Below are 26,532 nucleotides of genomic sequence, written 5' to 3'. Positions count from 1 at the left end.
AAAAATTTGGTGTAAACTTATGAAAAAACTTGAAGTGTACGGTGTAATAAATAAACTCATTCATTCAGTGGCGGATTTACCATATTCGAGGCCATAGGCACGTTTTCTATTATATTAGTTAAGTTTTTAATTCTTGTGTTCTATTGTGTTTTGGATATTTATTAGAACGTAACAAAGCAAAAAACGTACATAGGTTTTAAATGTACATTAAGTATTTTTTTTTATTTTGGATGAAGATGCACTAATAAGACTACTCAAAATGCGATACCATTTATTTTTTTCGCAGATTTTAGGAGGATCGATTACATTGACTTAAAACTTAACCTTTCTGACTTTTAAAGACGCAAACTCATCAATTAAATCAGAACAGTCCAAGGACCGACTTATTTTATTTTCAATGGAAATTAAAGCTAATGCAGATAAGCGGTCTTGACCCATAGTGGAACGTAAATAGTTTTTTATGAGTTTTAATTTGAAAAATGACCTCTCTGCGCTTGCCACTGAAATAGGGGAAGTTAGTAAAATTCGTAGGGCAATAAATAAATTTGGAAAAATTTCGATTAAAGAATTTGCCGTAATATACTTCAAAATTTCCAGTGCATCTTTCGATTCCGCCGAAGCTTCCATTCTTAAAAATGTATTTATTTCCGAGTATAACTCTTCATGGTTCACGTCCGATTCTTCTGTACTAGGATTTCTCAGTGATATTTCTAAATTTTTACAATCATTCAACAATTCATTTGCATCTAAACTTCGCATTTTTTCGGTACGGGTTAAAAAACCTAATATTTTGTTGTATGAATCAAGCATTTTGAATCTTTCATTTAAGCTTACTAATGCAACATTAATTATTGCATTAAAAAAATCTACTTTATATTTAGACTTTCCATTTAGAGGTGTATCAGTTCCTTCATATTCAAGTGTCTTGTGTAATTTTCATATGTCTTGTTGTATATTCTTCATATGTCTTGTGCAACAGTAAAAATGTAAAGACAATATTATATAAAATAAATATACAAACAAACAAAAAGTCATTCAGTTAGGAGGATGGATAAACAGAAAAAGCCTTTGAGACGTGTAGGTGTATATGGGCAAAGATATATTTGTCACAGTCATTGTCAATGTATATGAGACTAGAAACCGCATACTCTTTCATATGATTGCCAGGCATTATGTATAACGCAAAAAAAAATTGCTACATACATAATAATAGATGTATATGTAAAGTTGAATATTTTATAAAAATACTGTTTATAAAAATACTGTACGCATACATTATATTGAATTTTAATAAATGAGTTTCGTTGTTTATATTTATTGTACTAAGAAAATTTTTTTATATTACTTGTACTAAGAAAAAAAAAATGCGAGGCCACCGGCAAATGCCTGCTTTGCCTCTGCTTAAAACCGCCGCTGCATTCATTTGATATCAGCATTTCTTTCCAACTGATATTAAAGGGTTCAGATCGGAAATTCACAATCCAATCTGACCAGCATACTTAGTAAAGCTCCACAGGGTAGCGTTTCGGGTCCAATATTGTTCATGTTATATAATAATGATCTAACCTCTATAATAATCTATAAATCCTAAGTACTCTCTAATGTTATACGCCAAAAATATTAAGCCATATAGTTTATTTACGGATGCCATTTACAGTCATGATTTCGCTGTTGCCATTTATATAGTTTCTGTTCAAAAAAGCAATAGTTAAAAGTAGTAATAACTAGTGTTTTACTCATAGAATAGCACCTACTCCATTTTGTGCAGATACAAATTACAAATATAAATAAGGAGATCATAACCTGGTCAAAAAACACAAAATATTTTGGTGTGGCTATGGGTTCTTACTTAAATTACAAATCCATACTGGAAAAATTATCCGTGCATCAAACATTTAATGATATTTATTCCTTAAGCGTTTTAAAAGTCGTGATCGACGTGTTATCGTAAGAGCCTACAATTCTACATTAGACCGAATTTAGAATATTGCTCTTCAATTTGGTCGTCAAACCGCACTAGATTGAACAAAGCAGTAGAAAGAGTGCAACTACGTTTTACTTAGGAAATAGCTAACCTAAATTAACTTTTCATATTTTATTAGACTTATAAGTCTTGGTTTGGAACTACAAGAAATTCGTTGCCTTTAGAAATTAAGGATACATGTTAAAAAATTCTGAAAAATTTTGCTTGCCTAAATATACCGATTTTCTTTTTAATAAATGATTTATATTTACACTCGCGGTCACAAATTCAAATTACGCAAACTAAAGTGTAAACTCGGTGTCCGTAAATACTCTTTCTCACTCAGGGTTGTTAATATTTGGAATTAATAACTTTGGAGTAAACAAATTCCAGGGTGACTCTTTGCAGTTTTCCAAAAAAGATCCTTCAAGGCAGTGGCTCAATATATTATCGATTAAATATAACTAATAATAATGTAACTATTTAATAAAAATTATAATATAATAATTATTAAACAACAATAATTGTTAATTCGCATAATTATAAAATAATATAATGTTAATATAATCTGCACCACGACACTAAGTTGTTGCTAAAAAAGTTATTTAAATAATATAATAAATAAATGTTATGGAAATTAAAATAGTATCAAATAATGAACTGAAAACTAATTATTCTCCAAACCAATTCAAAACAAAACTTAAGCAATTACTTTTGTAAACTGAAAATGATTTGAATTTTTTCTAACAAAGCTTCTTTAAATTAGAAATCAATAATTAATAGTTAATTGATTAATTACTTTAGATTATTGATACCTAATTAATCAACATATGTACATATATTTTTATTACTTTAAATGATATTATCTTAATAAATAATCTCCTTAGTGAGAAATTTATTTTTATTTTTGCGTTATTTATAAATCTTTTACTTTTATTTTTTACTATTTGTTTGCTTTTACTAAATTGGCAATAAAAAGGATTAAATTTATTAAAACATTAGTTTAATTAAACTAGTTAAACTAAAAACTGCTCTAACAATAGAATGTGTTTTATATAAAATCATATCTTCTTATTTTCAAACCAATTCTTAAATGTTATTTTTGTCATTTTAATATTTTATTAAACTTTGTTTCTTTTATTTTACAAAATAATTCTTAAATCTTATTCTTTGAAAAACTATAACTTTTAAACGCTATGTGATATATTTACATTTTCTTTTATAATATTAAATCAGAGATATTTACATTGAAACTAAATTTTATTGTTAAACTTTATTTTATCAAGTAATGACGCATTTTTTGGGGCTTAATGATAAAACTAAACTTGTCTTCTTCTAGCCCCAGTCATTTAATTATTTTTTGATTTTACGACTGTAAATTTTTTTTTTATTGGCAAAAAGTGTAAATAAATAAAAATAAATAATATATTTATCAAAAATTAAATATATCATCGGAGATTATTTGTCCGTTTAGCCACTGTTAACTTATGTAACTTTACATAACTTATGCAACTTTACATGTATATCAAACTGCAGAAGTCAAAAAATTGTACATTCTACTTTCGTTACACCTATATAAGTCAGTTGGTCTATGTAACTACACTGCGACTTCATCCGTATTAGTTAATTTATGTACGCACTGATGATTATATGTGAAACTATTATTATGTGAAACTTTAAAAAATATAAATAATAAAGAAATATAGTTATAATTAAACGACAAAAATCAACACAAAAAAAACTTTCAAACACATTAAAACACAAATCAGAGAGTCGTACTCTAAACCGTTGTTAGCTGTACCTCAAAATACGTGGCATTGATCATTCACAGCTCTGCGCCAATATATTAAGATAATTAAATATTTAAACCTTATTTTGCATTAGCGTTTTGTGGGGTTTTTATTTGTACGCGCGTACAAATAAAAACTCTTAAAGTAAAATTAAGTCTTAATAACTAAAATTAGTATTCACTAAAATGGATTCATTACATAAATACAAAAAGTTAAGAAAGTTATTAATATTATCGTATTTAAAGCATACATAAATAATTTATAGTTGGTATAAAGGGATAGGGTAAACAAATTTGTTGCGTAATTTAGGGGGAGAAAGGTCAGTTATACGTGACGATTTTTTATAAGAGGGGAGGGGGGAGTGAGAGGGGTCTAAAATTCTCAAATATTCGACGACCATAAGGGGTCATCCAAAAATTATGTCACTCAATTTTCGACAGTATGCTAGTATGTTTAAGCTCTCAGCGTTGTTAAGGAGAAATTTAGACAATTTGTATTTCTTAAAAACAAAAGTTTACATTTTTAAACTTCAATTTTTTGTGCTTTCCGCTAATTTTTGACAATTACTGTTTTATATATATTTTTTAAAGAATTTAAGCTTTTCTTATTTAATTTATTATATTTTTGTAAAACTTTTTAATCGAAAGCATCAAGCAAAACAAAACTACCTCTAAAATACATAAAACGCGACGGGGCAGCGTCATAAAAACAGCTGAAACAATTGTGTTAAGCATTTAAATTTCAAAAATGTCTCTTTTATTCAAAAGTAAAAACACTCCTTGTTTACAGCATTAAAATATTCAATAAATGACTAAAAACCTCTTACTTTATTTTTTCGTAAACAGTAATTCCGTAATTACTTTATTACGAATCACACCAGTTTTTAAGACTGGCAATGACTCTATTATTTTTAATTATAGACCTATATCTATATTACCGTGTTTCTCCAAATTGCTTGAAAGAATAGGGTAGGGTGGGGCAAGATGCCCTCCTTAACAAACTTTAGCGTATATAACAAATACATTTTCTAGTAATTTTTCTTTTTAATTTCAAAGTTTACTTATAAGAAAAGACATTGGTAAGATAAAATAACTACTTTAATACTGGTGATAAACTTTAAAATTAAAAAAACTAATAATTGTGCAAGGAGACATCTTGCCCCAGCCGTGGGGCAAGATGCTCCAAAGAGTGCATCTTGCCCCAAACTTTTACAACAGTTGTTAAAAATAACTATCAGTTAAAATAAAAGCTATTAGTAGTTCTTTAAAAAACTCTTTACATTTTATTAAAATAACTGAAATATAAACACTGCAATTATTCTATGCAATTGTCTTGAAGATAAATAACTTTTTTAAATTTATATCACTAACATAAATGTTCAAATAACATATACATGATTATGATTCACAGTAGTAGCATAAGTTTGAATCATCTGGACCACATGAAAAGTGGTACCAAGATGTACATTTACTACATTGTGTCCAATCATCAAATGGTGGCACATTGTATGGACATATGGTGCATAGAGTTGTATCAGTGATAAAACTTTCAGAGGCAGAAACCATATCTTTCTTCCTTTTCATTTGTTTCTTTATGCCATTAGGTCTTTCTGCTTTTTGCTTTTCACGCTTTTACACTTTTTTTGTTTTCAAATTTATTGATTTCATTTTTTTGCTTGATCACCTTATTAAGTGCAGCTTTTTCTTTACACAATATGACTGCTTGTTGCTTTTTTTTTACATTGTTTTCATGCTCTTCTAGTCGCTTCTTGAAAGGTGAAGAAGTAAGGTTTTCAGCTGACTCTGTCTTTCTCTTTCGTTGTCTTAAAACAGGAATTTTGGGATGCGGAGAAATCTTTTCCAAAATATTTAAAGGAGAAGTAAGGCCAAGATACTCATCAACAATTGGCAAAACTGCATCATCAACAGCCTTCAATTTTGCAGCAGTTGTTGTTGTGCTCATGACATTTGCCAACTGTATAGGTGCAACAAGAGGCAAATTAGGCAATTCACTAGACTGCTGACAGGTTTTCAATGGCTCAGCTTCATTAGTGAGAAAAGCTGCTTCAAAGGCTTCATCATTAAAAATAAGGTCATTTGTTGGGTATAAACCAGAGCATCTAAAATCATTGATTGCTTTGTCAATGTTTGCAGTAAAGTTGTAGGCAGTTGCAAAAATACCTGCCATGTCAAAAAATGAAGTTCTACGCCCCTGATGTGATAACATCCAGTTGCTTGCTGCTGTATTGTAGCCAACTTTCAATGGTTTAAAAAATGTACGATCTAAAGGTTGCATCTTGTGTGTACAATGAGGTGGAAGAGTTATGAGATGGATCCCATTGTCACGACAAAAGTTAATGGCCTCAAGTGTTTTGTGACTGTGATGACCATCAAGTACAATTAATTGCTCATTAGTTTTAGATGCATGAGTCACATCAACAAAATGTGTTATTCATTCAATGAATAAAGATGAATCAGTCCATCCACTCGAGCTAACTTTAATAATTGAGTCTGAAGGTGCACCAACAGCCAGCCTATCAGTCATTCGCTTACGGGGAAATATAAATAAGGGTGAGGCATAAGTGCCACTAGCACTCATTGCACACACAACTGTCACAGTAGCGCCTCTTTCTCCACTAGTTATTTTCGAAATTTGTCGTTTGCCTTTCGTTGCAATTATTTTTCCTGGCTCATGGACATTTGTGATTCCAGTTTCATCCATATTCCAGAGCTGTTTGGCTGAAAACTTATGTTCCTCAAATAATGACTTGTATACTGAAAAAAACTGATTTACTTTTGGTTTATTGAAGCCAATGGCTCTGCTGATACTGGTGGCTTGTGGAGCTCGAATAGAAAGTTGTGGATTGCGAGACATGAATCATCGCAGCTAATCCACTCCTGCCATTTTTGACTCTTTATTAGAAGGATTATCGATTCCCATTTGTTTAGCAAAATCTTATGCTAGGCGACGCACATCTATTGTTGTCAAGTCAAATAATGCTGTTTCCATTATCTGAACTTGTGTAACAATCTTTAATCCAAATTCTTTACTAAAAACAGGAAATTTTCCACCCAGAGACAAACCACCAGCTACTTTTACTTTTCCATCTCGATGACGTTGTAATGTTTTTTTATTAATACTAAATTCTGATGCAACATTCTTTAGACTGCAGCCCATCTTTATTATATCTAATGCTGACTTTATTTTATCATTTGCTGCACCTCTCTGTGTTTTTCGCACATAATTTCTCACCATTATTTGTAATATTTAAATATGTATCTAAAGAAATATTAAAACCTTAAAATTTTAATTAAATAAACATACAAACACATACACAGTATCATATAATTATTCAAAACATTATTATTTTATACATTACATAACATCTATAAATTAACTCTATAAATCAATAAATAAAATATAAACCAATAAATAAAGTATAAATATAAACCAACATATAAACATTGTCAATAACTAAACTAGTAAACGTTTTTATGTTCTAAACACACTTTAAAAATGGTAGAAATTCCGTAAAACCACGACGCAAGAAGCCCTTTGAGGGCATCTTACCCCACGTAACCGAGGACATCTTACCTCATCTGTAGTGAGTGCAAGTTCAATACAAATAAAATTAATTTTATTGCTAAGTTATAAAATTTCTTGACTATATTTTATTTTGGGATAAATTCTCTATAAAACAATACATTTCTTACCTTAATCGTATAAGTATTGCCAATCCAATAAACATTCAAAGTTAGAAGCAACTTACTAACAAAGTACTCCAAAAAGTAATTAACCGATTTAAACAACACCTACCAGCAATATTAAAAACATTTTTATTCCACGATTTTGTTTTAACTTTATGAATAGTATTATAGAGGGATAAAACATTACCGTTCTATGATGCTCTCACATAAGCAAAAAGACTTCTTGCCCCACGGGTCATCTTGCCCCACCCTACCCTAATGTACAACAGGCTATTTAGTTATTTATCAGAAAACGATATGTTGTATTCAAAACAGTGTGGTTTCAAAAAAAGTGTTCCACTGAACATGCAGTGGTTGAAATAGTCAATCAAATAACAAACGCATTATTTACTAACTATTTTACATTAGGAGTTTTCATTGATCTGTCAAAGGCTTTTGATACTGTAAACCATAACATACTAATAAAAAAAAACTTGAATATTATGGAGTAAAAAATAATAACTTAGTTTGGTTCGAAAGCTAATTGACCAATAGAAAGCAATTCATTCAATGATTCAAAAGCTATTTGACCAATAGAAAGCAATTCATTTAATATGAGCAAAAACAACCAATTTCATATGCTGTGACTTGTGATGTCTCCCAGGGCTCTAATTTAGGACCCTTATTATTTCTAGTTTATATAAATGACTTAAATTTAGCAATAGACTTTATAAATTATATTCTTTTTTCAGATGACTTTAATCTTTTTTATGCCCACAGAGATATTAAAACACTTTTTGAAAAAGGTAAGGAAGAGTTGGGTAAGGTTAATGAATGGTTTGTAAGTAATAAACTGTCTCTAAATGTGGATAAAACCAAATTAATTTTATTTCATAAAGTAAATAAACTATTCCCATTAAACTGCCAAATCTAAAATATTAGAAGAAAAACTTCACTTATCTTTTTGGGCGTAATATTAGATGAACATTTACGATTGACTGATCATATAAAAAGCATTGAGAAAAAGTTAATAAAAATTATTTCCATGATTTAGGGCTAAAATACTTTTAAATAATAAATATTTTAAAAGCTGATATTTTTATTTTATTCATTATTATTTGATTTATTGTAATATTGCATGGGCAAGAAAAAGTCATACAAAATTTAAAAAATTGTACAGTAAACAAAAGCATGCGTGCAGAATATTATTTGGAGCTGAAAAAATTGTACAATACGAGCCTCTTCTGCGTATACTAGGCGCATTAAAACGTTTATAAAATCAACTTACACCTTGTTTTATTGTTCATGTATAAAATAAAGATCGGACTATCTCCTAAAATATTTCAGTCCTACTGTACAATCTCTCTAATTCGAATCTCCTTAATTCGAAAACCTCCTTAATTCGATTAAAGCAAAGTCACCGTGAAATGCGTTTAAGAAAAATTAACTTTCTATAATTCGAAAATCTCTCTAATTCGAACTTTTATTTTTCCCCAAAAAATTCGAATTAGAGAGATTTTACTGTATTTTAAAAAAGTAGTGCATAAATACCCGACAAAATTTTCAGATAATAACTACATTGTCCCTAAATATAATTCAAAACAAATTACATATTCAATTCAATATCGTGGACCTTATTTGTGGAAAAAGTTTCTTAATATTGCAATTACGAAAAAAGTTTCCTAATATTGCAATTACGAAAAAAGTATACAACAGTTTAAAAATGAATCGAAACAGGTATTATTATATATGGATTTTAACATATCCGATTTTAAATTTCTTTTAAACTAAAATTAAATTAAATTAAATATGTCTCGGAATTTCAAAAAATTTTTTTTCATTAATTCGGTTATGGTGTTTCCTCTAATCTTAAAAGTTATTATTAAAATCTAAGCTGACATCTCGAATATTTTTATTTTTATTTTTTTTTACTATCAATGAATTGTTATTTACTTTACTTTTATATAAATTGGTATTAAAATTTACATAATTATTACAGTTTTTTTAAATTAAGTAATCTTTTTTTTTTAATTTTTCATTCTTTATATAAATATTTCTTTATTACAAATTGTTATATATTTTAGTTTCATGTTTTCTAATAAATACTTTAAATAATATACGTTTATAAAATACGTGTTCTTTAATTAATTAATTTATTTTTTATTTTTATTTTCTACTTTTCTTACAGTTTTTGTTGTTTACTTGATTATTACTCCTAACATAAATATTGAAGTATTTTTTAAAGTAATTGTTATTTATTTTTACATTTATAATTTCAATAAATAATTTGTAAAGAATAAATATATTATACGGTTATTGTAAAAACGTACGATTGGGGCTAGGTGATAAGACAAAATAATGTCTTCGACTAGCCCCGCTAGTGTTTTTATTTATAAACTTTTAAATTATAAAATTACTAAACGGCGAAAATAAACAAACAAATCGTGATTTTTTTTAAATAAACCAATCAAAATGCAAACAAAATAAAACGGTATTTTTTGAAAACAAAAGGGCCAAAACGCTATATTTTTCTTCGGATCTCTCCTTGACTTTGCTGAGCTTAAGCATATCTTTTATGAGAAATGTATATTTTAATACTTTTCTAAAACGTGTGCGTTCTAGGACGTTTACTTTTTCAAAACGTGTGAACGCAGGAAAAAAACTTTTTTTTTTTTGTTTTATTAAGAAGTACTTCTATTTTACAACGCAATAAATTAATAAAACGGTTTTCATGAAACAGGCACCTTAGAGAATTCAAGTATTTAGAAAACGGTGCTTAAAACGTGCGCAATTAAGAGTAGACTCAACGATATACTTTTCTTATATCTTGTTTTAAACAAAATCTCAACCTTGATATGCTTATGCTCTCTCTCTCTCTCTCTCTCTCTCTCTCTCTCTCTCTCTCTCTCTCTCTCTCTCTCTCTCTATATATATATATATATATATATATATATATATATATATATATATATATATATATATATATATATATATATATATATATATATATATATATATATATATATATATATATATATATATATATATATATATATATATATATATATATATATATATATATATATATATATATATATATATATATATATATATATATATATATATATATATATATATATATATATATATATATATATATATATATATATATATAAAGAAACATAACTATTTTAAGGCGTCAATTGTCAATTGGTCGATGGCATAACTATTTAAGACGTCAATTGGTCAATGAAATTAAATTGCGCTTCTTTTCCTTCCATATTACTCATTTTTGAGATCTGTACTACATACAATTAAAAAAAAGTACAAAAAAACAAGAAGAATAAAGGTTTTTAAAGCATACAGAGACAGATACATAAAAAAAATGAGACTCAGCTAAATTGTGAATCAAGAGTAAGCGAGATTTGGTTTATGGAACTTAAGATGATAGCTCCTTTGAGCAGCGACCGCGATAGTATTTGTAGAGCAGAGAAAGAAATATATACACCGGCGTATAGCCACGGGTGTTAAAACCTTTATTTTTGGAGGCCTTTGCTTGCACGGTTGAGGGTTCGTCACGCATAAATAGAACAATTTTTTTATTTTGATGTTTTATTTGAAACTATTATTTTTGTTTAACTATGACTATATCTATTTATTAATGATATTTTTTAAAGTTTCACAGAATAATAATAACAATCAATGCGTACATAAATTGAATTTTATGGCCGTATTCGCAGTGTAGTTACATACATTGACTGACTTAAATAGATATGGAGGAAGTGGAGTGTACATATATATTATTTTTTGCACTCCTATAGTTTGATATTACGTTGTATAGATTAACAATGAAGGGACGAATAAGCTCCAAAGATATGTTTAATTTTTGATAAGTATACTATTTAAATAACTTCACGTTTAACAATTATCGTTGTTTAATAATTATTATATAAATATTTTCACTTTATAATTATATCGTTTTATTATTATTTGTTTCATTGATGATATATAGAGAATATCATTTTTTTTATGAAGCCGTTGACGTAGCGGACTACACATTATTCGACTAAAATCAAAGCAATTTGTGTTAGGTTTATTCCAAAGAAATTTTACTCAATTTAAAAAGTCAATTCCAATTTATGTTAACTAAGAATAGCCGCAGTCAAGTGTGCATCAACTAAGGGTTTAGGTTTAAGGCTAGGCACTTTTTAATCAATCACACCATAGCGGAAATAATTTATTTGAAAAAAAATGTCTATAAAAAATGGTTTGCATTTTCGAAACCACGATACTTTCCACAATTATGATCTAAATTTTGTAAATATTCTGTAAAGGTTTTTTTTTTTAAAAAAAGAAAAAATTAGTTGTTTTTTTGTAGTATAATAAAATATATCCAAGTTTATGGGAAAAAATAATTTATCTCAAAAAAATTTATTATCGTCAAAAAATGGAGAACAAGGAAAGTTTGAAACCCCCTCTAATTGTGGGAGTTAAGGGGGTTGCCCAAGAAACCAGCTTGTTTTTGACCCTGTGAATTTAGATAACCAAAATTTGGAATATATAAATAACCTTGACTAAAAAAATATTTTAAGGACACCAAACTTTTTTTTTTCGATTACCCTATTTTATTGCTATAATGAGACAAAAAATACAATATTTCAAAACACGATATCTGCAGATATGAACATGGTAGCTACATCAAAATTTCAACATAGCTTTAAGATGATAGTAAAATCCATTTGTCACTCCAATTTTTTGATTGACTTATTTAGTCAAAAGTTATGCCTCTATTAGTAAAAAGAGTACTAAAGACATAACAATATTTGTATAAATGTCACAAATTAGGAAATTATTTACCTCAATAAAAGAAAACCCTATGATATATGGATTATATATAATATATGAGTATTTCCTGAAAATTTCAACTTATTTTATCCATTCAATTTTGAGATATTATGTTTCAAAATCCTCAAAACTATGTAAAACCTAAAACATGAGAAAATCAAGCTTTCATCTAAAATAATAAAAAAAAAGATGTTAAAAACCGCCAGCAACATAAGATTCGCACTTTTCATTCTCAGTCTCTTTATCCATATATCTTTTTTTGACTGCTCTTAATTTTTTTTTCTTTTAACGATTGCACTAAATTGCTTTTCCATTCTTGCTACACGTTTGCGATCTCGTGCAATGGATTTTTCAGCGGTTACTTTCCATGTAAGCCAAAATGTCCTAAAACTGCATTCCCTTCGCCACTCCCATCATTATAATGTAAAACAGCTGAGTTAATTGAACACTCAAATGTTCTTCTTTCAATCAAAAAAGTTTTAGGACAGTTAATCCATACTACTGTGTTGAACCATTCATTAGTGTTTTGAGTTTGTCAGTGAACGCATTTGTTCAATAAGTCATCTTCTAATAAACTTACAAAGATTGGTTTTAAAAAGCAATGAATGGACATAGGTGAACTTATGGTGTTTTTGAATTTTTTTTGTCTTGTTAGTCTTATCTAAGTCTTATCTTTTTGTCTTGTTAGTCTTATCTTGCTTTTCAATAATAGGTTTGCATAGAGTTTATTGTTTCTAAATTCAAGTTCTTTTTTTTTTGATATGGGATTCTTTGTACCTTTATGTGATTTCGCAAGATTTCTAAAACGAGTACCTTAGCGCTTCTGAACATGCCCAATACTTACCAATTTGAGAGGTGTTATATCAAAGTCTTTATAGGAAAGAGTTGTTGTTTTTTCTTTTTTTTTGAAAAAATCAAGATTTATTTCTAGGGCAACCACCTTAAATTTTATGAGGTTTGAACTTTTGAACGTTAAAAGATTTTTGATTATAATATGAGATAATTTTTGATGATAAATGAGAAATTTACTGATGAAATTTTACGATGGTAGAGGTTTTTTGAAAATGCTATTATTGTCTCTTTTCCTAACATATAATTGAACTTTAGGGCCCTAATTTTATGGTAAATTTTTAATGTTAGAGGAGATTCGGGTAGCACCAGACACTTAAAGAAAATATTGATTGTGCACATGTACTAACAGAAAACAAAGTGCCAAAAGACATTTTTAAAAGTATAAACATTCATTTATGTAATTAGAAACCAAGAATAATTATTGTATACCTTAATAAGATACAAAGCATAAAATAAAAGCATTGTAAATTACATTGGGTGTTAAATAAATGAAATAATAATAATAATAAAAGAAATAATGTTAGAAAAAGGCATGTTTTAAAATTTAAGGGGAGCCCTAAACGCATAGATTAACAGGTAGTAGATCAGGAAAATCCATATTACAATATTGGCAGACACCCTAAATTGCGTTAGCAGTCTTTCGCAAAATCTCTTAATCAAAAGATATAATATAATAACCATGATTTTACCTCTTTTTTACTAGTGTGACTCAAATGTAATATATAATAATTTAGCCTTCTCAACACAATAAAAAAAATCGCCTTTAAAAATTGCTTCTAATATATAAGGAATGGGAATGAAAATGTCATTATTTAAAAATATGAACATTAGCTTTTTATTAATAAAATAAAGAATTTAAAAACACTTTTTTAAATCTAAGGTCTTTTTATTGGAATTAAATGTAATAATTTTTTAGGTTTGTGTAAATTAAATGTATTACTATTTATTTTTAAAAATTTGCTCGTTTTTAATATATTAATGCATTAAGTTGTCTGGAAACACCCTACAACCTTGTGTCCGATTTCACCCGATCGTACCTCATTCGCCAATACTAGTTTTAAAACCAGTTAATTAAAGTTTTAGACGAATTTTTTTTTTTTTAAATTATTGTAAATAAAAATATATTTTTAATTAATAAAACATTATTAGTTTATATAAAAATTAGGTATAATAATACGTGAACCAAATATAATGATACATCGCTCTTCTGGTGGTGGGAAACAATATCTTGCACCCCTAGTAAATCGCTTCGGCATATAATGATAGATATTTTGCATAGGCCATATTTTCACTCAAATAATATTTTTATAGAATTTAAAATCACATAGCTACTTTAGTTTAGGCTGTACATCAAGTATCTGGAGTTTCCCGCCGTTCGGTTCTACCTGGGCTAGATTTTTTCCTACTTTAGTTACGGTTTATAACGTTTAAATAACAGGTTAAATGTATAAACAACATTCTTCTGTTTTTTATATTTCCTTTTGATATAGCTTAAGAAAATTTATTAGTAGATATTATGAACTTTATTTATCTACTGCAGTAGATAAAAAAACATTTTAAAAATTGATAAGTATTCCTAGTTCAAAATGCCAATCATTAAACAATCTCATAAACATCATAGAGCTTTAGCCTACCTAATTTGTTTTTCGAAATGGATCAAGAATGACAGAGGTTAAAGGAAGAAGTGTAATATTGAACAGAATACATAAGTTCTTTTTAGAGTTATTTGATTTGAACAATGAAAACATTCCTAATGGCATTTTGTATTTTAAAAAGCATTAAAAAGATTTGAAAAAGGAAATAAAATACTACTTTGGGAAGAGTAAAGTCATCTTCACTTGGAAAAATAAAATATATAAAAGATGAAGGGTTGTCAATGGACGAGGATTACTCCATCCTTACAACGAGAAGAGAAAATTCAAGCACACATGAATTTCTTTCACTTTAGTCAAATTCCATTCCAAATAAAGGATTGAGCTTTTAGTCTTACCAGGCCTCCTTTATTGTGATTTTTAACAGTTTTGGGAAAGTGGATACTTCTTTTAGTCTTAAAGACAATATGCAAAACCTGCTTAAAGCCACTGTGACATACAATTCATGACATACCTTCTTTAGGATAGTTCTAAATTAAAATGAATAATGTTATATGTGCATCTTTTGGAAACTATTGTTAATTGCCAATGGAAATAAACATTAATTATCGTTTAAACTATTCTCTAATTGAAAAACAATTGAATATATGTAAAACCAATATCAAGATTTTTTGTTGTTCAAGATAAGTAACCTTCAGATATGTATTTACACACCAATACTAGTAATACGTTTATAAAAAATTACAATAATTAGCGTTGGAAACAATATTCTCATAAAATTAGGGCCCCAAGGTACAAATATTTCTTAGGTAAGGGGCTATAATAGCGCTTAAAAAAAACTCAACCATTTTGAATGCGACTATAGTTCATCCGTACAATATTTATTTAGTATAAAAATATTATAACGTTCAAAAGTAATGACCTCGTAAAGTTTACCATTTCCTCAAATAGTGGGGTTTCAAACTTTCTTTGGTTGTCAGTTTTAAATGATTAGAAATTTTTTTCACATAAGTTAGTTTTTTGATATATTTTGATTTATTCTAAGATACTACAAAAAAACAACTTAAATTTTCTTCTTTCCACTTTTGGGACTGTGGCTTTTCAGGTGACGATTTTCAGGTGTATATTCTTCCTAAGCTCCGACCATTGTACCTTTTGTAAAACATTTTTATTTTATACCAGTATCAGTATTACAAAATTAAAAGTTTACATTATTTTTGGAAGTTACCAATCTCGAACACTAAAAATCCGTAACTTGTCTGTTAACCTTTTTTTTTAAAAAAAAAACGTCGAAAAAGTATTTTCAAAAATTATATTATCATTGTACCCCTTTTTTAAAACACTTGAAACTTTATTAATGTGGATTTGTTTTACGGGTGAGTCTATTCACCTACGTGCAAACAGTCTCACCCTTAAAACAAGTTCGAATTAAGAGAGGTTTCAGTTGTTTTGAATACTTTAGTTATTAATGTCCACTTTTTATTAACGTCATTTTTTTAAAAGTCATATTTTAAAGTCATTTTATTATTGCACAAATTTATTATTGTACAAAGTTGATTATCTCCCGAAGTTTCAATGTCGAAATCTTAGCATTATTCTTATAATGAAATCTTAGCTTATTTTATTTAACTGTTTTAATTTTGGTTAATATTAGTATATTAAACATATTTTGAAATTTACATTTTTTATCAAAAGATTAAATCTATAAAAGAGAGAAAGCTAAAAATAAGTTTATAAGTTAATTTTCTTCTGAGTTCAAATAAAAAAACAAAAGTTTATATTTTTATATACAAATTTATTTATTTATTTGATTATTTAATATTTATTTAATAATAACTGTGTACATGTACAATGACAATGTACGGAGCCTAGGTAATATAGGCTTTAACAGCCATTTTATGTTAAAAATAAGTCCAACTTTGATTTAAATTGATTAAGTGTTTTAGAATCTACAATGTTTTGATCTAAATTATTCCAGCTGTTAATGACACGGTTTGTTAAGAAATAGTACCTCTTTGGATTTTTAATTAATTGTCTATGAAACCTCATGTTGTGACCTTTCGTATTTGAAGTTATTAAATCTGGTGGGTATTCCAATGTTAAGTTATCTATTTTTTTTACTATTTTGAAAAGTTGGATTAAGTCATTACGTTCGCGTCTTTTTTCAAGAGTCGTTAATTTAAAGTAGGTTAGTCTACTTTCATAGTTTTTCCCTTGAAGACATTTTGTTCGTGTTGCTTTACGTTGTATCGATTCAATTTTTTTTTATCTTGTTCTAAGTAAGGACACCACACTGAATTTGCGTAGTCTAGATGCGGTCTTACAAGAGAGGTGTACAATAATTTAGATGCGTTTATGTCTAAGTTTTTGAATGAATGTTTTATTATTCCTAACATTTTATTAGCTTTACCAAACGCATAATTAACTTGACTGGACCATTTTAAGTCGTTTGAGATCATAATTCCTAAATCTTTTTCATTTTTTGTTTCTGGTAATTCAACTCTATTTAGCACTGAATCATACATTGTGTATATATGCCTAGTATTTTTGCTACCTATATGCATGCGTTTACATTTGCTGACATTAAATTTTAATAGCCATAATTGTGACCATGTCATTAATTTGTTTAGATCTGTTTGAGTCTTTTCTATATCAGAAGATGATCTAATTATGTTATTTAGTTTAATATCATCAGCATACATTTTACAGTTCGTTGATAACTCATTCGGTAAGTCGTTTATATAAACAATAAACATAAACGGACCAAAGACAGAACCTTGTGGTACTCCACTTGTAACTGGAGACCAATTTGAAAATCCGCCGTTGCAGACGACACGTTGCACTCTGTTACTTACGAAATTTTTGCACCATCTAACTGCTTTTTTGTTAAATCCATAACTTTTTAGTTTAAGACACAATCTGTTGTGAGGCACGGAATCGAAAGCTTTTTTCATATCTAGGAAAATGATATCTACTGGTAAATTATCTTCCATTGCTTGAGTTATTAGATCCATAAATTCTATAAGGTTTGTACAACAGTTTTTTTTTTAGAAAACCCATGTTGTTCCTTAGTCAAAAGATTGTTATTTTCTAAGTGCGACATAAATGTAGCTTTTAAGATACGTTTCATTACTTTACTTATAACTGAAGTAAGTGATACTGGTCGATAACTTGATGGTTCCGATTTATCTCTACTTTTAAATAATGGTGTTATATTAGCATTTAACCACATCGATGGAATTATTCCAGTGTCATACGATTTATTAAAAATAAGTGATAAAGGAAGTGAGAACGCATCTGCGCAACACTTTAAAGGAAATGGGTGAACTCCATCTACTCCTGTACATTTATTTGGATTTAGTGACTTCAGGATTATATAAACTTTGTCCGGTGAAAATGTAGGGTCATCACAAATAATGTTTGTCCTATTTTTAAAGAATGGCATATTGTCACTAATTTCATTGGTGAAAACGGAGCTAAAATAGTTATTTAAGGAATGCGCTATTGATAAATAATTTGTTTCAAGTTTGCCGTTTACATTTAATGCGTTAATTCCTTCTTTAACTTTTTATTTTTTGTTTATATATGCATAAACTGCTTTTGGGTTATTTTTAACGTTTAAGGCGATGGTTGTTTCATATAATTTAATTTGGTTCTTAATTTCTTATTTTACTTTATTTCTAATTGATTTGTATTCTAATAAATTTCCTTTGTTTAAAAAACGACCATGTAAACATTTTCTCCAGAGGTTTCTTTTCTTTCTAATTAACTTTTTTAAGTAAGAGTTCATCCAAGGCGCTTTTGTTTTAACAACTCCCTTTGTAATTGTTGGAATGAAATATATAAGATCTTTATTGTAAATATCGACAAATTTGTTGTATGAAACATTAGCATCTAAATTTTTGAATTCAAGATGCCAGTCGTAGCTATTTAGCATATCGGAAAAGCCATTATAATTGCCGTATTTGTACAGAGTTATATTTTTTTTTACTGTTTCCATTTTTTTTTAATTATTTCTAAATCAATACAAGAACTTTAGGATCTGATGACCGTGACTAAGTGCACCCAAATTATCAAAATGATTCAAATCAACTATTCTTTTGTTTGACTCTGTTAATATTAGGTCAAGAACATTATTTGATTTAAATTCATTAATTTGAAAAGTTGGTTTAATTACGTTTTGTGTTATAAAACAATCATTTAAACATTTTAAGAACTCTTTAGAGGAAATATCTGTATTATTAATAAGTTCGCCAATTTTTTTCTTTATTCCATTTAATCGAAAAGTAGTTAAAATCTCCACATATCAATAGGCCGTAATACTTACTTTTTATCAATAGATTGTAACTTCGTTTAATTGAATTTATCATTTTTAGATTAGATTCATAGTTAATCGTGCCTGGTCTATAAATGCATCCGCAAAGTATCTTTTCATTGCCAATATGCAGTGATGTCCAAACTTGCTCTAAGTTGTCATCATTTAACATTTTATCAGAAACTGTAACAGATTTAATATTTTCTTTGATATATATGCATACTCCCCCTCCTCGTTTACCTACTCGATCTTTGCGAAATATATTATAACTGGGAACATTACTTAATGACTTTTCATTAAACCATGTTTCACTAATAAAAAGTATCTGTGGGTAAGATGTGACTACTTCAGCAATAAGTTCATTGTATTTACAATTTATTGATGTAGCATTTGTATACCAACATGATAAAAAATTTTCTGTTACGTCGTTATTATTAATTGTTAGTTTTTTTGTATTTTCAGATAATATGTTTATTGACTCAATTGATTTTGACACGTAATTTATTTTTTTTAATATTTCATTGATGGTTTTTTTGTTCTTGTCCGTTGATTTATGATATTCGATTTTGTTAATCTTATAGTTTTTTGGTAATTGCTATACAGTGATTTTCACTACTCGATCATATCTGATACTGAAATAATAATTATTTTCATTTCTTTGTTTTCTTTCAGTGTTCATTCGGTGACATTCTTCTGTTAAAAGTTTTGCTTTATGTCTTTCTGCTTCTGTAAGATCAGGATTTATGAATACTTTCGAGAACGAGTCATCGTCTTTTAATACTTTTGAAGACTTTAAAACTTTATTTCTTTCATGTTTATCTTTTAAGAATGTTTATCTGGTTGATTTTCGTTCCTTGTTTTTAACTTGATAATGTGTTCTATATTAACATTTGTATCAATTTTGTTAAAAATAGTTATCACATTTTTTTATCCTCGTCAAATGCATTATCTTTATTTTTATTCGTAGATGCTGCTAAACCAAAAGTAATTACATTCTTTTCTCACATTTTTCGTTCTTTTGATTCTTTGGCTACTGCATTAATCAGGTTGAGTTGATTTATTGATTTTCTCTTCTGTTAATTAATATAAAATCAATTTTAAGAATTTGAAAAGTTGGTATTTTTGGGTTTTTTACCCCACGAAAAAAACTTTTAAAGTTAGGAAATATTTTTTTAAACTGACAAAACAAAAACTTCTGAAAAGTATATGATTGTTAAATTTTTTACTCTTGTGCTGTAAGTTTGTTGTGTATACCCATACATAATGATACATAAACTCGTAAATTTTTTTTTAACAATTTTTTTTTTAAATGAATATAGAAAAAGCCATAACATATACCGTTTTATTGTTTTAATTTGTTTAAACTTTTTCTTTTTTTCAGTTTCAAAGTTTTCAAAAAGTACATCACTAAAATTTATTTATTATAAATAAACATGCGCAGCATTTTTCTATATTTGATTTTAACAGATCGTCTGTTATAACTATCTAAAGCCAAATACAGTCTAATTTTTCAATAGAGTTCTAAGAAATTAAAAGTAATAAACAAGGAAGCATAAACAATGCATAATTATTAGTATTCGCTTACGTTTCTACTTGTCTTTTATTTTTCCAAACTTTAACTGCTGAAATCAGATCGAATAATTTGTCTATATAAAAATAAATAATGTTGCTAAGTGAAGCTAGTGTATTTCGTAAAGTACGCATGCAGGCAAATGAAAATTAACTAATAAGCTTAGTTTAATGTAGGTCAGAAGACTGATTCACGTCAGAGATCCCAAAAGGTATTGAAAAGAATATTTTATAGTGGAAAAATACAATCGCTTAATGACTTGAACTACATTCTTTTATTTAATTTTTATTTTAAAAATCAAATTAAAATTAAAAAAAAATATATTTACCAAGTGTTTCACAAGTTAAAGTAACAATTATAAATAACCAAATTTTGAAATATGCATAAAGAAAGTTAATTTTTTTTTTCTGTATAAACTCCATTTTTTGTCCTAAGCTAAATACTTTTAATAACTTTGCTGTCCTTAATCTTACGTTTTGTCTTTTGATTGTATATAACTGTAATTTTTGTAAAATTGCAGTTTATACATTATTTATTCATATTTCAAAATATTTTAAAATGTGGTAACCTATCGTTATTGCGCGTTGAAACATTGTCATAGAAACAAATTTGATTAATCTTAATTTTTAAACATGACATCAAATATTTACATTTTGACAAAATTTAAATAAAATTTTCAATTTCTCTATAAAGCGTGGATTTGTTAATATCTTTCACAGCAGCATTGCTGAGTTGATTGGATACGTTGAGTTTCTGCTTTGATTTAAGTGTGGTTAATAACTTGTAAGACAAGGATAAAAATTATGCTGCATTATTTCTTTCAGGAAAATAACTCAATTTTGCAGCTGCAGTTGTTTTATCAGTTATTGCCAATGTAAGGTTGACAGCTTGTATGTTTTTTCGGAGATACGTTACATGATAATTAATTTTTTTTGTTGCTTTTTTTAAGTTCTTAAGTTTTTAAGTTGTTTTGCAACTGATCTTTTGAAATATATTCCCTGCAATGTAACCAGTAGTAACTTCAACTAAGTTTCAAGACAAATCAAGTAAAAAACATGGAAAAACATTCTTTTTTGCATTCAAAGAATTGGTTTTTTAGATTTTTTTTATAAAACGGAATATATCAAATGATAAGTATGTTTTAAATACTCCTTTATAAACTGGAAGATAAACAAATAGTTTTACATCTACTGTATATGCTTTATAGAGCTATAAAAATGCATTACGATTGATAGAATAGTTATTGTAAGCAACAGCTCTTATTTTAAATTCATATTGGTGTGTTCAGAAAGTACACTCATCAATTTCCTTTTTCAATCATAAACCTTTTATGCGATCTTCACCAAATTATTTACCACTTTAATATTAGGCTGCTTTTCGCAAATATATCTTACTCACAAGAAACAAACAATCAAGATTTGTCAGCCTTTAAAAATTATGACAAAATAAATTTTGTAACCCCCTCAAACTGAGAAGAGTTTAGACTCTATATGAACGCTAAGAAATAATTCTGTGAAACTTTAAATTTATCAATGAACATAAGTCTGGTTGAGAATAAAACAAAAAATAATTTTTCAAGTTTGGGGTGGGAGGGAGATAAAGTTAAAAGGCTTTTTTGATTCCAGCCTCCAATTATTGCAAAGAGTTATAACTTAAAATAAGTATAAAAGTACAAATGTTTGGAGTTTGCTCCAAGTCTGGAAGTTAGTTCAAACACCAAAAAATTCTGGATCCTTCACTGTCCGTTGTATACCCAATTTACTCTAGGGCGCTGGGTAAAGTGGATATACTATGGGGTAAATAGGTAAGAAGTTCTTGTGGTAGGATTTAATCATTTCAAATAAAATTTGTTCAAAACAACTCAACTTTTGTGAAAATTTATTCAATTTTATACAAAGTTACACTTTTTGTGATCAAAATATGTGTGGAAAGTGTACATTTATACTGCACATATGTATATTTGAGTAAGAATGATCCATAAAAATTATATAGTTTTACGCCTCCTTGATTAAATCAATCTAGCTAAGAGATTTTGTATTGTTTACGACTATTGCAGAAAGGCTGTAGCAATTTATTCAAAATGTTATCAATGTCATCTTTCTCAGGAAAAACATAGTATGGCCTTACAGGAGTCAGAAATTTTGTACAGCCTTCATCAGGGATTACAATCACAAGTTCGTAGTAGTCATGGTATATCATTTTAGCAGCATACTTCATTAGTACCCAATTCCTAACAATTACATTGAAGTAATTTTCAGAAACTTTTTAAATCTTTTCAGTCATTATTTCTTTTGTTTGTCTGTTAATTCTACTAATTGACTAAGTCCTACTTGTCCTATTTTGACTTGCAATTTTGAAACCCTTCCTCCTCATTAAACAGCCTAGTTGCAATACCCTCTGTTGTTAAGATGTCTTCAACCTTTATCTGCACTCTTTTTCTTTTCCTTCCAGCACTGCTAATTACATCCAAGTTATATTTTAAACAACTAGGAAAAATTATTTTAAAAGTTCCCAGCTGCAGCACTATAAAGGGATATGCAGTAGATATGCTACCGTTGGTCTGCAGAGTCTCTGAAAGTGAAACACTTGGTTGAACTTGAGACATGTGTCTGTGTGCTTCTGACTTCATAAAGTTTGAAGCTGAAACCACTGGCTCTTATTTACTTTTTACTGGCTTAACAGCTGATAGAATAAGCATGCCACCTCTGAATGCATTTTTCTTTGTTTATTGGTCAAAGAGTTGCTTTACAATGCTAAAGCTTACATAAAAGGCCCTATAAACTTAACTGTGCTGACTCGTTGACATTAGCTTATTTTAGTATTTGTTGTACCCATTTTTCTCAATTCTTGTTTTTCATATAACATTTAAAATTGTTTGGTATTATACGTTTCTATTGCTATTAACTGAAATGAAGAATTGTGACTGTGTATGTTAAATGATATATTTAACATACATAGTCACAAGTTACAAAACAGAAAAATTTCTCATGCTTTGTAACTTGTGACTGTGTATGTTATATATAAAATTTTTACAACAAAGTTTTACCTGTTAATGAAAGGATTTAGAAACGAAAACCAAAATGACGGCACATCCTGTAGAGAAGCAGCATAGTAACAATAACTTCCCATTTAAATTTTTTTTAATAAAATTTATTTCACTAACATAAAAAAACTAAAACTTAATTCAATACATTAATAGTGCTTTTGTAAAATTTTACCGCAGCTACCCATTTTACTCCAATCGACCCTTTGGATTTGTTGAAGAAACTGTGGCGAAAATTAAGTTTTTCTAAATCTAATTTGTTATAACTTTTTCTATTCTTATTAAAACGCACAATTGATGCATAACTGATACACATTTATACAACATTTAACTTTTTTTATATATAATATACTTGTATCATACAAATAATATTATAACGGTTTTATAAATGTTTACTTGTTTATTACATAATCTTTTTTTATCACAGTTCAACAAACCAATTAGCTCTTCACTATCTATAATATGAACTCTTGCACTGCAGTCTCTTCTTTAAGTACCTCAGAAAATATAATTGAGAAATACCTCCTATATTGTGGATTCAAAGCATCTTTTACTCCAATAAGACATAAAAAAATCATGTTAATAAATTGCTCATCAACGAAGCTTAAATTAGTTACAATTATAAGCATATATTGGTTACGATAATGAGCATATATTGGTTACGAAGCATATATTGGTTACAATTCTACAATACTTGGGATAAGAGGATTTCCAAAAATGCTAAACAGTACACCTGGATTATATTTGCAATTTTAATAGTTTGCAAAACATTTTTCACTACGTAGATACCGGTACCTCACTTTTTCTGCTCCGTAAAAAAACTCTGTAATGATTATCAGACTTTTTCCTTATTATAATACGGAAAAAATCCGCTTTCAGTAAATTACGGTCTCTTAACAAAAATTTAAGACTATTTAAATAAATGCATCATTTTATACAACTTTTCCCGTATTCAAGATAAGGAGAACCTCCGTAACTTTAAAATACGGTTTTTGACCGTATATATTTTAACTGTAAACCTCCATCTCTAATTTAAGAAGTTCTGTTTAATTATAAAGAAGTGCTTTCAAATAAAGTATTTAATAAAGATACTTCTGAAATATAGTTTCTTATATCATATAGGATTTATATGATTTAAGAACCATTTCTTGTGTATTGAATATTTTAAAGTTGATATAGTTTAGTGTTAGTGTAGTGTAGCACTAGAATCTGAAAGTCCTAAAACATTTTAGAAATGTAAGACTTTTTTTTTTTAAGAAAATATAAAATGTATATATTTAAAATAAAAGGCGACGTTTTAAATTAGTTTGAGACTTTTCTAAACAACAGAAAACAAAGTGTGGTAATAGGTAAAGTTATATTATTTTGGTGCAAGATTTGTAGTGGTGTACCACAGGGTTCGGTATTAGGTCCTCTTCTCTTTCTGTTATATATCAATGATCTTCCTAAATATATCTCTTCAATTTCAAAATTATATGCAGATGATAATAAAATTGTATCTGTTTTAAAGAGAATAACGATCTAATTAACATGCAAAATAACATTTATTAGTTAACTAATATTCAAATGTATGGTTAATGTAATTTAACTTCTGGTTAGACCACATCGAGAATTCGCGGCTCCAGTATGATGTCCAAGTAATAAAAAAACATTAATTATCTGAAAAAGTTCAAAAACGAACAAAAAAATTAGCACCTGAACAAAAAAAAAATAATTTATACCGAAAGATTAACAAAGATGGGCCTTACAACACTGAAAACAAGACGTATAAGAGATGATCTTATTGAGTTTTTTTAAACAGAAACTGGGATTGGTACGATGTTGTGGTACAAAGTGCTTCATAAAGCTTTTACCCTAAGTCAAAGAGGTCATTGAATAATATTTGAAAGAATATTTGTAAAACAACTCTGAAGCATATTTTTTTTAACAACAGAATGATACCTCACTGGAATGTTTTACCTGATAAAGTGGTATCTGCAAAGACAATAAATTCTTAGCGGATGTGTAATTCAAACACCTCTTAAGTAAGTCCGTAAAAAACGACCCACGTTTTACTCGTAACATTTATTGAAATTTATACTCTAACCCTGAACCCAAAAATAAAGTTTATTTTATTGATAACTATACCTGAATCAAACCCTAAGCCAAACTTAAACCTTACTGGGAGCCTAATCCTAAGTTTCAGGGTTAGGGTTTGGTTAGGGTATGGTTTTTAACAACACTCGTTTCGTATAAGCGTTTTTTACGGACTTACAAAACAGGATTGTCTGAAATACACGTCCGCCAAATTCTTTTAAAGCTAGGCAAAAAAATTTATACTTTAACGGCTGTTAAAGTATAAATTTTAAGCTTTATGTTCCGCAACAATAGTCGTTACAGCAATTTGTATTACTATTACGATATAAATCATGATATATATATATATATATATATATATATATATATATATATATATCTATATTATATCATGTTTTTCTAGAAAATGAAAATAGAAAAGGCCATTAGTTTTTGTAAATAATATCATAAGTATCTTCTACAACAAATAAATGGTAATTCGATTAAATAGTTTTCAATTTTAACGAAAATTTTATTAACTATAATAAAAGTGCACGATAAAACTAATGTTGAACTATTTTTTTTTAAAATGCATATATTACTATTTAATCCACAGTTGCAGATAGGTTATCTAATACACATTTGGTGTCATTATTTATCACCTAGTACACATACATTGATAAAACATTAGAACAATGTTACGCGTTGCGTTGGACCAAACATCGACCACCAACGTTGCTTTTTTATCATTTTGGTTACAAATGCAACATTGCCAATAACAAAAAAAACAACGTTGACCCAACGTTGCAGTGCGTAATATT

At 27.9% G+C, this 26,532-nt stretch overlaps 1 protein-coding gene across 1 annotated transcript in view; it reads right to left on the bottom strand.

Annotated features, from left to right (window-relative positions):
* The window catches only part of LOC136089446 (uncharacterized), a 63,186-nt gene extending 42,073 nt beyond the window's left edge, over nt 1-21,113 (bottom strand). The window contains exon 1 of the mRNA XM_065815449.1: nt 20,942-21,113. Coding sequence (XP_065671521.1) covers nt 20,942-21,035 — 94 coding nt within the window. The 5' untranslated portion in view covers nt 21,036-21,113. The remainder of the gene's footprint in view (nt 1-20,941) is intronic.
* Nucleotides 21,114-26,532: the final 5,419 nt, after the last annotated feature.

This window comes from Hydra vulgaris, chromosome 13 (assembly GCF_038396675.1).
Source record: "Hydra vulgaris chromosome 13, alternate assembly HydraT2T_AEP".
NCBI classification, from domain to species: domain Eukaryota; kingdom Metazoa; phylum Cnidaria; class Hydrozoa; order Anthoathecata; family Hydridae; genus Hydra; species Hydra vulgaris.
This window is presented reverse-complemented; position numbering and strand designations above follow the sequence as displayed.